The following is a 12,208-nucleotide window of genomic DNA, read 5'->3' on the forward strand; positions in this document are numbered from 1 at the left end:
TCACCAGGAAGCAGCCCCCTGCCAGGTAGAGACAGCCGCTCCGAGTGCAAGAACTTGCAGCAGCAGCAGCTGGTCGCTTTTCTCTTTCCATCTCCAAGAAGAGGGACCACACCTGCTGTTCTTTGTGGTTAGTTTATTGCAACACGAAATCATCACTATCGACTGAAACACACACGTGGAATTCATGAACATACAGCAACGTGGCTTCGACAATGCCACAGCTCAGTACAGTACAGTACAATAAACTCTGTTTGTACAAAATACTCTATTGGCTTCATAAAGTTACTCTACGGTATGAAAATACCCTGACCGGTTCCTTTTGTAAGATTTAGAGTAGACTGCAATTAAAAAATAAAAATCCCCCGTAACTCACTAAGTCAGCAGCCAAAAAAAACAGGAGTCGAGGACTTCACAGTGCATTGGGAAATACTGTCACAGGCTCCCGGGAACGGGAAGGTCACTTGCAGTGAAAACAGAAATCTATGCAAACACCTGGATTCGGCTTCACTCCTACTCTCAAAACCTAGCAATATTTGCCTAGACTCCTCAGTTGTGCAAACTCTGTTGCTCAGCAAAAATATAGCTCAAAGTCTCTGTCATGAAAGTTGATAAAGTAAAGGCTTCTACAGCAATGCAGAGGGGAAGCTCTGGAGGGTTTCCCAGGGTAGATTATGGAGATGATTTTGTTAGATCAGGAGCCTACCTATTTAGTGTACAATTTGAGATGCGATCTTTTTCCTAAAAAAAAAAAAAATCAGAGATTTAGGCTTTAGGAAAAGCCATTTACAAGTCACCATGTGTGGACCGGATCCACTTGGGCTTGCACGCCACCAACCTCCTTCTGCAGTTGAGACAATTGTAAAAAGAAAGGCACAGCAGCCGGAGGTGTACGTTTGCCCCTCACTGGCGCTCTGGCAGCCGGCACTTGAACAAAACACTCTTTTGGTGTTTTAGACCATCATGTTCGCTTTGGGAAGCTGGGGTTTGAATGTTTCTCCTGACTTCGGTTCCTCCCAGTGCGGTGCGTTTCCTAGAGACAGCCCTGCAGTGCTCTGAGCTGGTCAGCATTTAAAGGATAAGGTGAATGGCATTCGGACGGCCAAGGACGCGCTTGGTCAGACCAAGAGGAATTTGAGCGAGGAAGAAGTTTGCTGACTGTCAGAACCATCTTACAAGCCAGCTAAGCTCAGTCTCCCTGCAAAGACAAGGACACGTGCTCGTGGGTTAAATCAGTCCACGGCACCACACCTCTACCACCACCTGACTGCCCGACCTGAAGAGTTTGCAGCTTGAAACCTCCATGAATTTCCCCCTACAAAAGCACATCCACTGGTGCACCCCGGGAGGCAGCTATGGAAAAGGATGCTACTATCACCGACTAGGAAGAAAATTCAACATGTGGTGGGTCAATTATACAAAAACAAGTTTATTTGGAAAAAAACCACACACACAGCCTCTTACAGGATTTCCTAACAACATTCACTGACACTTGACAGCCGGCGACGGGTCGGTCGCAGGCTGCTAGCTCAGCCCTGCCCCGTACGCTGGGGTATTGACCCATGCTAAAAAAATAAATACGTACAAACAAGTCTCCCTCCTCGGCGTCTTCAACATGAGCCACCAGGCTCGTCTTAGCGGCATGAGAGCGAACCGACTCAGATCTGCTGCTTGCGCTCTGCGGTCTCAGGGCCGCAGGAGAACGTGGTATCCTGGCGGCTCCCACGCTACTCGGGCCTACAGAGCAGTGTGCCCCTGGCATCAAAATGCTAACAGAAAGAGATGGGGCTGGGGTAGTATGATCTGCTGGCCACATGCCATGTCCTTGAATCACCGCTGGTCCCTGGGCCCAGTGTGGGAGCCTCTGTCCTGTATCTGGCCCCATTCAGTCTGCACAACATTCAGCCCCAGTGCACTGAACTACATATCCCACCCCAGACATCAGGGTAAATCCAGATCCCCTCACTAAGAGCCAGCTCGGCTTTCACTGAAGAGAGGAAGTGTTTTGCAAGGAGCAAGATCCCCCCCAAGCTGGGCAAGCACCCTATTTGCAGCCCTATCCTGTGCAAAGGGAAGTGCCAGAGGCTACCCAGGAAGAACAAGGCTACAGGCAACTTTCAAACAGCTCCGCGGTCCCTTCAGCAGCTCTGGGACAGGGCCAGGCAGGGGGAGAAGTCAGGTCTGGCTGCCAGTGGCAGGCACCCGATTTCAAGCGAGACAGCAGCTGGAGACTTCCAAACCAGACTCCGCGGCCGCACGGCACACGGCTCCAGCCCAGGCCAGCTGGGATTGCTGTCGGGAGGCTGTAGGCACAGGCTCACTCCCCTGCTCTAGTGTCCGTTTCATCTCCTAGTGTTACCATCGGACAAGGTGTCAGGGACGCAGCTGGGAGGCTTCTGGCCTAGAAAAGCGGCACCGACTGGACTCCGAATGCTTCCCAGGCTATCAGGCCCCACTTGGGAGAGTGGGAGGAAAGCCTGCAATGGAAACCTGGCTGGACCCCAAGAAGCGGAGCAGAGAAGACAGCGTTGCAGATCGGCGGGCGCGCCGTCCGCTCCTCTCGGGCAGCCGTTTCAGGGTGTTTCACAAAGATTCACTACAAGGAAGGGGAGACTGAAAAAACCTACAGTAACTACAGTGTTCACAAGGTGCTAGAAACGGCCTCCGAGACAGCCAGACGGCCTCACGCACCCAAGAGTTTATCTGCTCGTATTTATTCTAAAGACCACGTCCCCCCTCCCCACCCCCACCCCAACAAAAATATCCCTACCTCCACGGGGAGTCTGGCAGTAAGAAGCATGTGAAGCAGTATTCATTTTAGACATGGCAGTGAAGGCAGTCAAGCCTCATCTCATCCAGTATCCTTTTTTATGGCTTTTTAAAACCCCCCTCTAAGCAAAGTACAAAAAACTAACTACATCATGGTTTACGAAGTGGAGTTAAGGCTCTCTCCAGAGTCAAACAGGTGTGGAAACTTTAAGGCACACATTAGTACATTCATGTAACAGTTAAAAAGCCAACATATAAAAACACCCCCCAACCCCCCAACACAAGGATACTGCGCACTCGGTTCTCCATCCACGCTCTGCCGCAGTCACAAAGAGCTGTGCTAAAAATGAACACCTGGTTTACACACTTCTCACAACGGCTCGATGTCTGGGGAACTGCCCTGCCGGTAGCGTTTCCGAGTGACCGCTTCCTCCGACCCCTCCAGGAGGAAGACGCCAAAGACCGGGTCCCTCACATGTGGCTCTCCTCCTCCTTTACCCCGTCCTCCATGCTCTTCTGTGGCAGGGTGGCCACATCGTTGTTTGCCTCCTTCTGCTTCTCCACCTCGTCCAGGTTGGTCTCCTCCTCCTTCCCTTCCTTCTTCAGCTTATCCTCTGCCTTCTGCTCCTTCGCCAGCAGCCGGTAGTTGATTCCCATTCCCACAAAGAGGTAGATCCCAGAGACTATCAGGATGATGCCACAGGCCCAGTAGGTGTATTTGTAGTCACCATATATGTCATTGAGTTTTCCTGATGAACAGAGGGGAGACAGTGTCACACAACAGACCCAACCCACTGCAGGGTCGGACTTGTCCTGAACTACCAGGCCTGAGCCTTGCTCTAAGGGTTTTCCCCATGAACATGCACACACATTTACTCTCCTAAGCTTAAAACCATGGGTAAGGCTGCACAATAAAAACCCCAGGGTTAAATCAGGTGCAGGCAGGCCAAATGGCACAGGCGCCATGCACGCACACACTCACAGCAGTCGTCAATCCCTGCTTCCATTTTAAAAACGAACACCTTGAGCAACAGGCTGCTCAGGGTTGTTTCGTCTTAAAGCGCCACAGGCTGAGGGCGCTGGGGAGGCGTTTCCAAAACTGAACAGAGGTTTCCTAAGAAATCCCAAGGCTGGAGGATCCACCCAAGCCCCTTGCCCGGCTCCATCCCCATTCTACCCCCGCCCACACGGGAAGACAAGACAGGTCTGCTGTGCAGTAGGGGAAGGGGGAAACACCCCGAGGTGTCCTGCTTCATCTGCTCCTTGTGCAAAGAGGCTGCCTCCCCATGGAGGGGACAGGCTCCTGGCAGGACACAGGGCTGCTGGAAGGGCTGGCCCGTGTGTGGCTGGCTCACCTGGGCTTCACCAGGGTGAGCCTCCTTGCGGGAGCGCTCCCTCTCTCCCCGCCGGCACGCCACGTGCCACCCCCTCCCACCTTCCCCAAGAGCCGAGTCCATACTGTACCTAGGAGAGGGGGTCCCAGGAGCACGGGGCAGCACTCCACGATCGTCACCAGCCCGACAGCGCTGGAGAACCTCTGCGTGCCCACCAGGTCCATCAGCGTCTCAAACAAGACAGAGCTGAGCCAGCCGAAAGCAAATCCGAAGAACCCTGCGTAGATGCAGAACCCGGCGTAGGAGGTGGATAAGGGAGCCAGGAGGTGGCACACGCCGTTGTAGATCACAGAGATAGCAAAGAAGTACTGCACCCTGGGCCTGATCCACTTGGTGTTGGCCACCAGGCCCATGGAAGGCCTGGCCACCATGTCTACAAAGGCCAGAATGGAGAGCAGGAAGGCAGCCGACTCGTTCGCGATGTGCTTGCTCTTGGCGTAGTTGCTGAGGAAGACCAAGGGAGTGAACAGGCCGAAGAACATGATAACGTTGCCCGACAGGTAGAGCAAGAACCCTCTGTGGGTGAACAGGGACAAGTCCAGGAACTTGTTGACGGTCTGGAAAACCGTGAGCTTCTCCTTCTTGGCCTTTCCCGCAATCAGGTCTGCACTGGCATCACCAGATCCTTCCTCTTTTTTCAGACCAGCTTTCCCGGCCTCCTGCAATGCTTCTTTAGTGACCTCTTTCTTCACCTGATTGGGTTTGGGGCCTATCGGTCGCATCAGAGATCCGGCCACACAGCAGTTCAGCAGAAGGCCGCCGAGAATTAAAAAGCTTCCCCTCCAGCCAAAGATACCGAAGAAGATTTGGTTCACAGGTGCCAACGTAGACAAGAACACAGGGCTCCCTGCCATAGCGAGACCATTAGCCAACGGGCGCTTCTTAAAGAAGTACTTGCCGATCATGGTCAAGGCTGGGTTCAAGTTGAAAGCCAGCCCAAGACCTGAAAAACAAGCAAGGATATGGTGAATTCAGACATAAGAGCTCTGCCCTTCTAGAGATCAATGGGATAAGGGCAGGGCCACCAGTGCTGAAAAGGCTGAGCAAGAGATATGGGCCAGGTTATTAAGTATCACAGCATTAATTCTTCCAGACACATTTTTCTCAGCAGATTATATGCAAATAAAGAGCTGTGGCTGGGCACCTCAGATGAGCATTGCTATCCACCTGTATTAGTCTTTCCTTAAATTGCAAATTCTGGTTTAACCTCCCCCCACCAAGAATCTAGGCGTCTCGTTTGTATTGTGACCCTGAACAACGGGGAGGAAAGGGGCCACTCACCTCCAACAACCCCCACGCAGAAATACAGCTCCTCCACCGTGTTACAGAAGGACGCGGCGATCAAGCCGCAGCCCGACAGGCACCCCCCAGCAATCATGATGGGCCGACTGCCGTATTTGTTCACCAGGATGCTGCTGATGGGACCTAGAGGGCATCAGAAAGCATAGTTAGCCTCAGCCTGGCTTGCCTGCACGAGAGCAGGGGGAAGTGCTGGAGAAAGCAGACTTTGCTCAGGAGTCTGTGAAAACCAGGTGCAGGCAGGCAGAGAGCAGCGGCTTCTCTTGCATCTCCTCGGCAGGACGAAGACGTGCAGATGCTTGACTAACACACATGCTGCCAGCTCCATCAGAAGGGCAAGGCTCAGGTTGGGGCCCAGGCTGAGTCTGCAGAGGCCCCAAGACATTGTCATGACACCCCCAGGAGAGCCCGTGTGCTGCTACCTTTGCAGCATGGGGGAGTTTGAGCCCCTGGGGTTGTCAGGAGCCGGAGCCCGAGCTGACATAGCACTGCCTCCCCATCTGCTGTTGTAGCCAAGTCAGCTCCCTGTGTGCCCGTTTCGGGCTCCCTTGCCTGCCCGCCCCCACCCGAGCTGGCGTGGAGCAAGGGTCTGTTTCATGTTAGTGCCTGCTTCTGCTGTTTGTTCCTTCCCTGAGCTGCCACTTCAAACGCAACAGTCACGTGCAGATCCTGCTGTCGCGCACCATGAAGAGGGGGTGGAAGGTGAGACGGCCCCTGAACAAGCATGTTCCAGGAATCAGCTGCTCTTTAAAAAGAAGTCTTTGCCCACGTGGCATCTGAGCCCCCTTACTAGGCCAGTCGGACTCCCCCAGCCCCCAAAATTGGCCCGCAGAATCCTCCTTGGTGGCAAGTGCTGTGTGAGCATCTCTTGGGACATCGACCCCTCAGAGACTCCCTAAATTCAGCCACGTGTGTCTCCTGTTTGGGGGGCCAAGACAAAGCCTCCCTGGCCCAGTGATTCCCAGAGAGAAACAGTAGCATGAGCTTCCTGAGTCACGACTCCTGGAAAGACCCCAGCAGACCTGGGAACACAAAGGCCCAGCACAGAGCCCCGTGCTTGCATTGCACCGGGGGCAACCTGGGGCGTGGGTCTCTTTCCACCCAGGCAGTCCGACTGCAGTTTTCCCAACCTGAACACGAGGGGCTGTCTAGTCTGTGGCCATCCCAAATGGGATTTGGGGTGAACCAGTCACTGCAACATGATGGTGCCTCGTGGCCCAGCCATGCTGAAGCCACGCAGTGCCAGGCCCGACAAAAGCATGCCGTCTGTGATGGTCTCTGCCCCGAAGCACTTGCCCACAAGAGGATGAGACCGAACACATGGTGAAGCATACGGGCAGGTGGGAAGGCTCAGATAGGCCAGCAGGGATTCGCAGCCAGGCAGCAGAAACAGTAGCTCCAAAGAGCCTCACGTGCAAGCGGCATTTGGTAATTTGCTTTTCTCCAGGTGCTCGGGAAGGCAGCTCACTCTGTGGGCCAGAGCTGACGCACTTCATTACCAAAAACCATAATCCAAAGTAAACAGCCATTAAGTCCAGAAGTGCATGCTCGACAGACACGAGCAGGTCTTTAAATACACTGAATGAACATCCATTGAATATTAACAAATCTAGCTTCACCATTAACAAGCAGCAAGGTCGTCAACATGTTATTCACAGGTACTCATCTGCTACTTGACCTTCTCACCCAGTTTAAACAGAGCCCGGAAAATGTTTGAAGAGGGACTGCTGGGAACAGGGCATTCCCAAATCCTAGCGCTTGGCCCATCTCCTCCCTCCCATCATACCTGGCGCCTCCGCGGATAGTGCCAGGCCCGGCACAGCACCTGTGTGCAACCCCTGCCAGTACAGCCCACCAGCAGCGGAGGCAGGCCCTGGAGAGGCTCCACAAGAGCAGACCCTTCCCTCTGATCTCAGCCCAGCGGGGGTGACCTCCCCACCCACCACACGGGCACTTGGCACCAGCTAAGAGCTGTACCTTGACCACTCGCTTGCTCCCTGGTGTCCCAAGCCAGGGTCTGTGGACGGCACTGCACCCCCTCTTGGGAACAGCCACAAAGCCGCGCAGAGCAGGTGGACTTCCCGGCCGGAGAGCGGACGGAGCCACCTGCTCAGTTTGGCTTTACAGCACCCTCTCAGCACAGCAAAGAGGGACGTGCATAGACGGACGTGCGCGCCAGGCTGGACCCAAGCTCTAAACCATCTCAAAGAGCCAAAGCCCTTCCAACAGGAGCTGGCCTGGACTCCACTGGCCAGAGGACGCAGCATAAAGTTGGGCAGGCTCCCACCTCCCTGAATCAGATGGTCCCTAAGGTGCCGCCCTGCCCTCACTCCCCAGTGTGTGTGAAGAAACAAGCCGGCTGGCTCTGCTGCTTGTCCTGCATCTGTTCTGCAGCAAGCCAAAGCAAGCCCCGCCATGGGTCTGGCTCCTGCTGCCAGGAGACACGCTGTCGTTGTGCTAAAGAAAACAGAGTTCCTGGAAAGACGTGCTTTTCAGGATCCAGGGTCTGGGAGGAAACTGGCCAGCAATCACAGGCACAGTCTGTCTCAGCCAAGCCGACATTCAGAGGTCCTGCTGGGTCTGTGCAGGCCCACAAAGACCTGCAGGGAAACGCTGCATCTTTGGGAGGGGGAAGGGAGTTGTATGTGTATCAGCACCACACACATCACAGCTTCCTAGAAGGGACACTCCCAGACCAGACTATGTATGCAAAGTACGCTTGGGATGCCCAAATGAGTAATCTCATTCCAGGAACCAAACACTGTAATTTAGGGGAAGGAGTGGCAGCAATATCATGACTCTCGGCTATGCAAAGTGAGAGGCAGTAAGCACTGTGGGGCCCCTGGGGCAGCCCTGCATGCTGCCCTTTCCCCGCGAGGTTTCAGCCCACGGTCACGCGCACATTGACAAACCGGTTTTGAGCACTGGGAGTGGCTGGGAGCCCAGCCATGGTGCTGGGGGCACTGCTCTAAGGCCAGGCCAGGGAGAGCCCGGGCAGCAAGTTGCGTCCAAGCGTGAGGCTCGTCCCAGCTGCAAGTGTCTGCATACTGGCTCCATCCTGACCACGACCCTATAAGCCGCTGAGAAGCACTGGGACAGCAGCTCCCAAGGGGAGTGCAGGGAACCACTTTCACTGGGGAGGGGACAGGGGGAAGAGAGACAGAATGGCTCAGTCAGTCTCATTAAGCCCCACGGTCACGGTTTCCAAGCTTGTTATGAGAGGGGACCAGGGAAATGTGCCGGCAGCCTCGCCAGCTGAGGGAGGACAATGCCGGAGCTGTTCCCCTGCAAGGGGAAGCCTCGTGCCTCGCTCGCCGGCTGACGTCACTTGTTTCGGATGCATAAATGCAAAGCAAGAGTCCAGCCGCTCGCCAGTGGACAGTGGCCACACGAGTTCTGCTCTGCTCTGCACCAGACACCACGGCAGTGCCGCGGGGGCCGCAGCTTTTAGTCCCCCATGTCACCAGCATTTGCAGTGGTGTTTGCAGGCGGCTGCAGAAAATCGAGGCCCGATCAGGAACGGGGCAAGAATCCCCCATGTTACCCAACGTGGTCAGAGCCAGCAAGGCAAAGGTGGTGTACAGGGAGATGGGGACAGGGCTCCAAACCAGCTCCTAAGCTTGGGGCAAGGGGATTCCTCCAGAGTTTTTATGCATTTCCCCATATTTTGGATCTGTGTTGCCATCCTCCTCCTCCTCCAAATGGGAGCACAGGGCACTGCCCTGGGCTAGCACTGCAAAGTACCCTCTGCTAAAAATCAGTGCGGGCACCCCGCTAGTGCTGGCCAGGTCAGAAGCCACAACGCAGCGATGGAAAAACCAACAAAGCAAAGTCACTGGGTGTGAGGCAGAGCAACTGACTGAGCAATCCAAGTGCCTGGATCAGATTTGGGGGCCACATCCACAGCTGGCGCGAGCTGGCACGCTTCCAGAACAGCTCTGCAAGCTGGCATGCCGCCTCGTCTAAGGAAGTGCTAGGCACAGACCCCTGCCTGCAGCGCAGTACTTATCTGCAAGCAGCCCAGCATGCTAGAGGTAGATACAAGATGTCAGCAGCCACGATAACAAGGACAAGTGCAGAATTATATAAGTTGATAATTCCCCGGAAAGACTTTACTTCCAGCTTTGCTGGACAGGCAGGACAGATTAACCTCATTTTCACACATTTGAGGCATTAAGCCAGGTTTATGCCAAACTCCTCCAAACTAGCCAGCTGCCCAAAGGCTCACCCGGACAGGGGGCCATGCTCGCCGCTGGGGAGGTTTTGGCTGAAGCATCCCAGTAAGGTGCAGTCAGGTCAGAGGCAGAAAGAAGACACCTCCCCAGGCATCAAGGTAAAGGTCCTGGCACTGCTGCCCAGGCCTGCTGGCTTACCTCCTCCATACATAACAGCCAACATGATGGAAGAAATCCAGGAGACTTTGCTGCTCGATGCGTTGAAGATGACCTCGATCTCTTTGAAGAACACTGTGATGGATTTGGGAAAGGCGTAGGAGAACCCGATGGAGATGAAGGCACCGATGACCACAGCCCAACCCCATCCTCCCTCCGGTGGTGTGTATCCCTGGGGGCCTCCGACTGCTGGTGCCATCTTGAGCGAAGTCGGTGCTGATGTAGCTGGGGTTCAAGGATCTGCAGAGAAGACAGGGTGTTAGTATTCAGCAAACAGCAGCATTTTATCCTAGAGCCCACACCACAGGGCAGCAACTTTGACCATTATGGCCTCCCTCGCTCCTTCTAGAGAGCCCCGAATCCGGGGTGGAGCAGAGCTACACAAAAACTCACGTGAACACCAAGAGCATCTAAAAGAGGTCAGGATGGGGCTGGGCAGCTCCCCTTGATTTCAGCAAGGGCCAGGAACCCCAACTGTCCCAGATAAGAGCCAGGCTTTGCCAAGGGCCAGTGCTTTGGGGTGTCTCGACTGGTAAGATTCCCAGGCGGAGACCCCCCGAGCAGCACAGATTCAGCCCCCCAGAAACACACGCATCCTGGACGGCGTCTCAAGTTGGGCACTCAACACGCCATTTTCTAGTCGCAGGCTGAACCACACAAGCTTTGCAAGTTGTGAATTAAGAGTGCCGGCACGGCTGAAAACGGAAGGCAGCTTTACACAAGCAGCACATCAGGCCCAGATTTAGGAGACGGTTGTTCAGCAGCACTGGCCTGACCCCCGGCAGGGAGCATGGGGTGGCACACATCGTTCAGCTGGCAAAGATCCATGCTTGGAAACTCACTGCCATGGCCCTTCCTGGAGACGCTCCCACGTGGGCACGCGGAGTCCAGAGCAGTGGCCACCGCGCTTCCAAGCACTACCAGGTCTTTGCTGCACTTTCACCAAGGCTGCTGGTCACGCAGGTGCACACGGGCCCTGCCACGCCGCGCTCAGCTCTGCAGGGAAGGCTATTTTCGGGCTCTACTCCATGCCACTTCCCCTTTTAGCCTCCCTGCAGCCACACACCCTGCAAAAGTAGGATGCAGCGACAGAGCTGGGAAGCGAGACAGCAAATGCGAAGCAGAAAGTGCAGGCTGGCTCCGCGCTTCCTGCGCTCTGCGCATAATCTGCCACGTGCGAGGCGAGGTAGCTGATATCAGATAAGAGGCGCGCATTGATGAGCTGGAGAGCAGGTCGCAGCAGGACTGAGTCCCCAGGAAGAGGCAGGTCTTAGACACTCACCCCGAAACAAACTGGCTCTTGCCTCAGAGACGGACAGGAGCCAGGTGCCTGGCAGCTCTTGCACAGGGCCTGGCAGCGTACGAAGCAGCCGCAAAAGGTCACCAACAGCAGCTAAACATAGCGCGAGGGCGAACAAAGGGAAGTTTCAGCAGGTGCCTGGATGCAAATGCTCTGACACAGCCTCGCTACCCATCCCTCCGCGCCGCCGGGAGCACTGGGGCCCTCCCAGACCTCTCCCTTGGTTTCTGGCTGTACCCATCAGCCTCTCCCCCAGCACACGCCATACCCCGATCCCAATTCCCCACCACCCCGGGGGTCCCAGCACTGCCAGCTCCCAAAGCTTTACTGCCGGGCTCACACTCCCCCTCCCTTCTGGCTCAGGCCACAGCAGAGCCCCTCGGCTACAAAGGGATCTCGTCTTTCATTCAAAAGGGCTGGCAGCCCTCTGGCTGCGGGAAGGACAACTTCAAAATGTGAAGTGGACTCGCTCTGGAGGTTCACAAGCCGAGAGGCAAGCAGAGCCTTTCCCCCACCACCTTTTCTAAATGCTCCGGGCTATTCTGGGGCCCTCTCAGGATTTCTAAACGCTTTGGGGCCAACAACCCCGCGCAAAGCCGGAGCCAGAGGGTCAGCTAGCAGCAGAAGCGATGCACAAGTTAATCCCATCCGGCTGCAGCGACAGAAGAGTTTGCACTGTAAGCCAAGCCAAGGCAAGGAAAGGAAATGACCACTTAGACCCAGCCCTGTTCCCAGGAATCAAGATGCCTGCAGTGCTTGCCACCATCTCGCATCAAGACAAGGCCCTTAGAGGCAGAGGGGTGAAGCACGGCAGAGACACGCACATGCTGCAGAGATGGCGGGATGTGCCGGAAATAAGACTTAGCCTGAGGAAATGTCCTGGGTAGCAGGGGCAGGCTTTGCCCTGAACTTCGGAGGCTGCTTGGCTGCACGGCTATGGCAGGCTGCTGCATGCATTCAGCACTGTGAGAGGGCCCTCTTCCCAGCGGCCATCTCCCTGCAGACATCCCATCAGGGTACGTCCCACTAGCTCCGACTGCCCCGATGTCTTCCCGTCT

At 55.3% G+C, this 12,208-nt stretch overlaps 1 protein-coding gene across 1 annotated transcript; it reads right to left on the reverse strand.

Annotated features, from left to right (window-relative positions):
* Positions 1 to 209: 209 nt before the first annotated feature.
* Positions 210 to 11,256, reverse strand: SLC16A1 (solute carrier family 16 member 1). The gene is made up of 6 exons (XM_019514089.1): positions 11,133 to 11,256; positions 9,833 to 10,090; positions 5,442 to 5,585; positions 4,231 to 5,103; positions 3,265 to 3,515; positions 210 to 1,030 (listed from the first exon to the last, which is right to left on the reverse strand). The coding sequence occupies exons 2-6, from the start codon at positions 10,047 to 10,049 to the stop codon at positions 959 to 961; spliced, it is 1,557 nt and encodes a 518-aa protein (XP_019369634.1). The 5' UTR covers positions 10,050 to 10,090; positions 11,133 to 11,256; the 3' UTR covers positions 210 to 958.
* Positions 11,257 to 12,208: the final 952 nt, after the last annotated feature.

The sequence above is a fragment of the Gavialis gangeticus genome, unplaced genomic scaffold (assembly GCF_001723915.1).
Source record: "Gavialis gangeticus isolate Ggan-Ray unplaced genomic scaffold, GavGan_comp1, whole genome shotgun sequence".
Taxonomy (NCBI): Eukaryota; Metazoa; Chordata; order Crocodylia; family Gavialidae; genus Gavialis; species Gavialis gangeticus.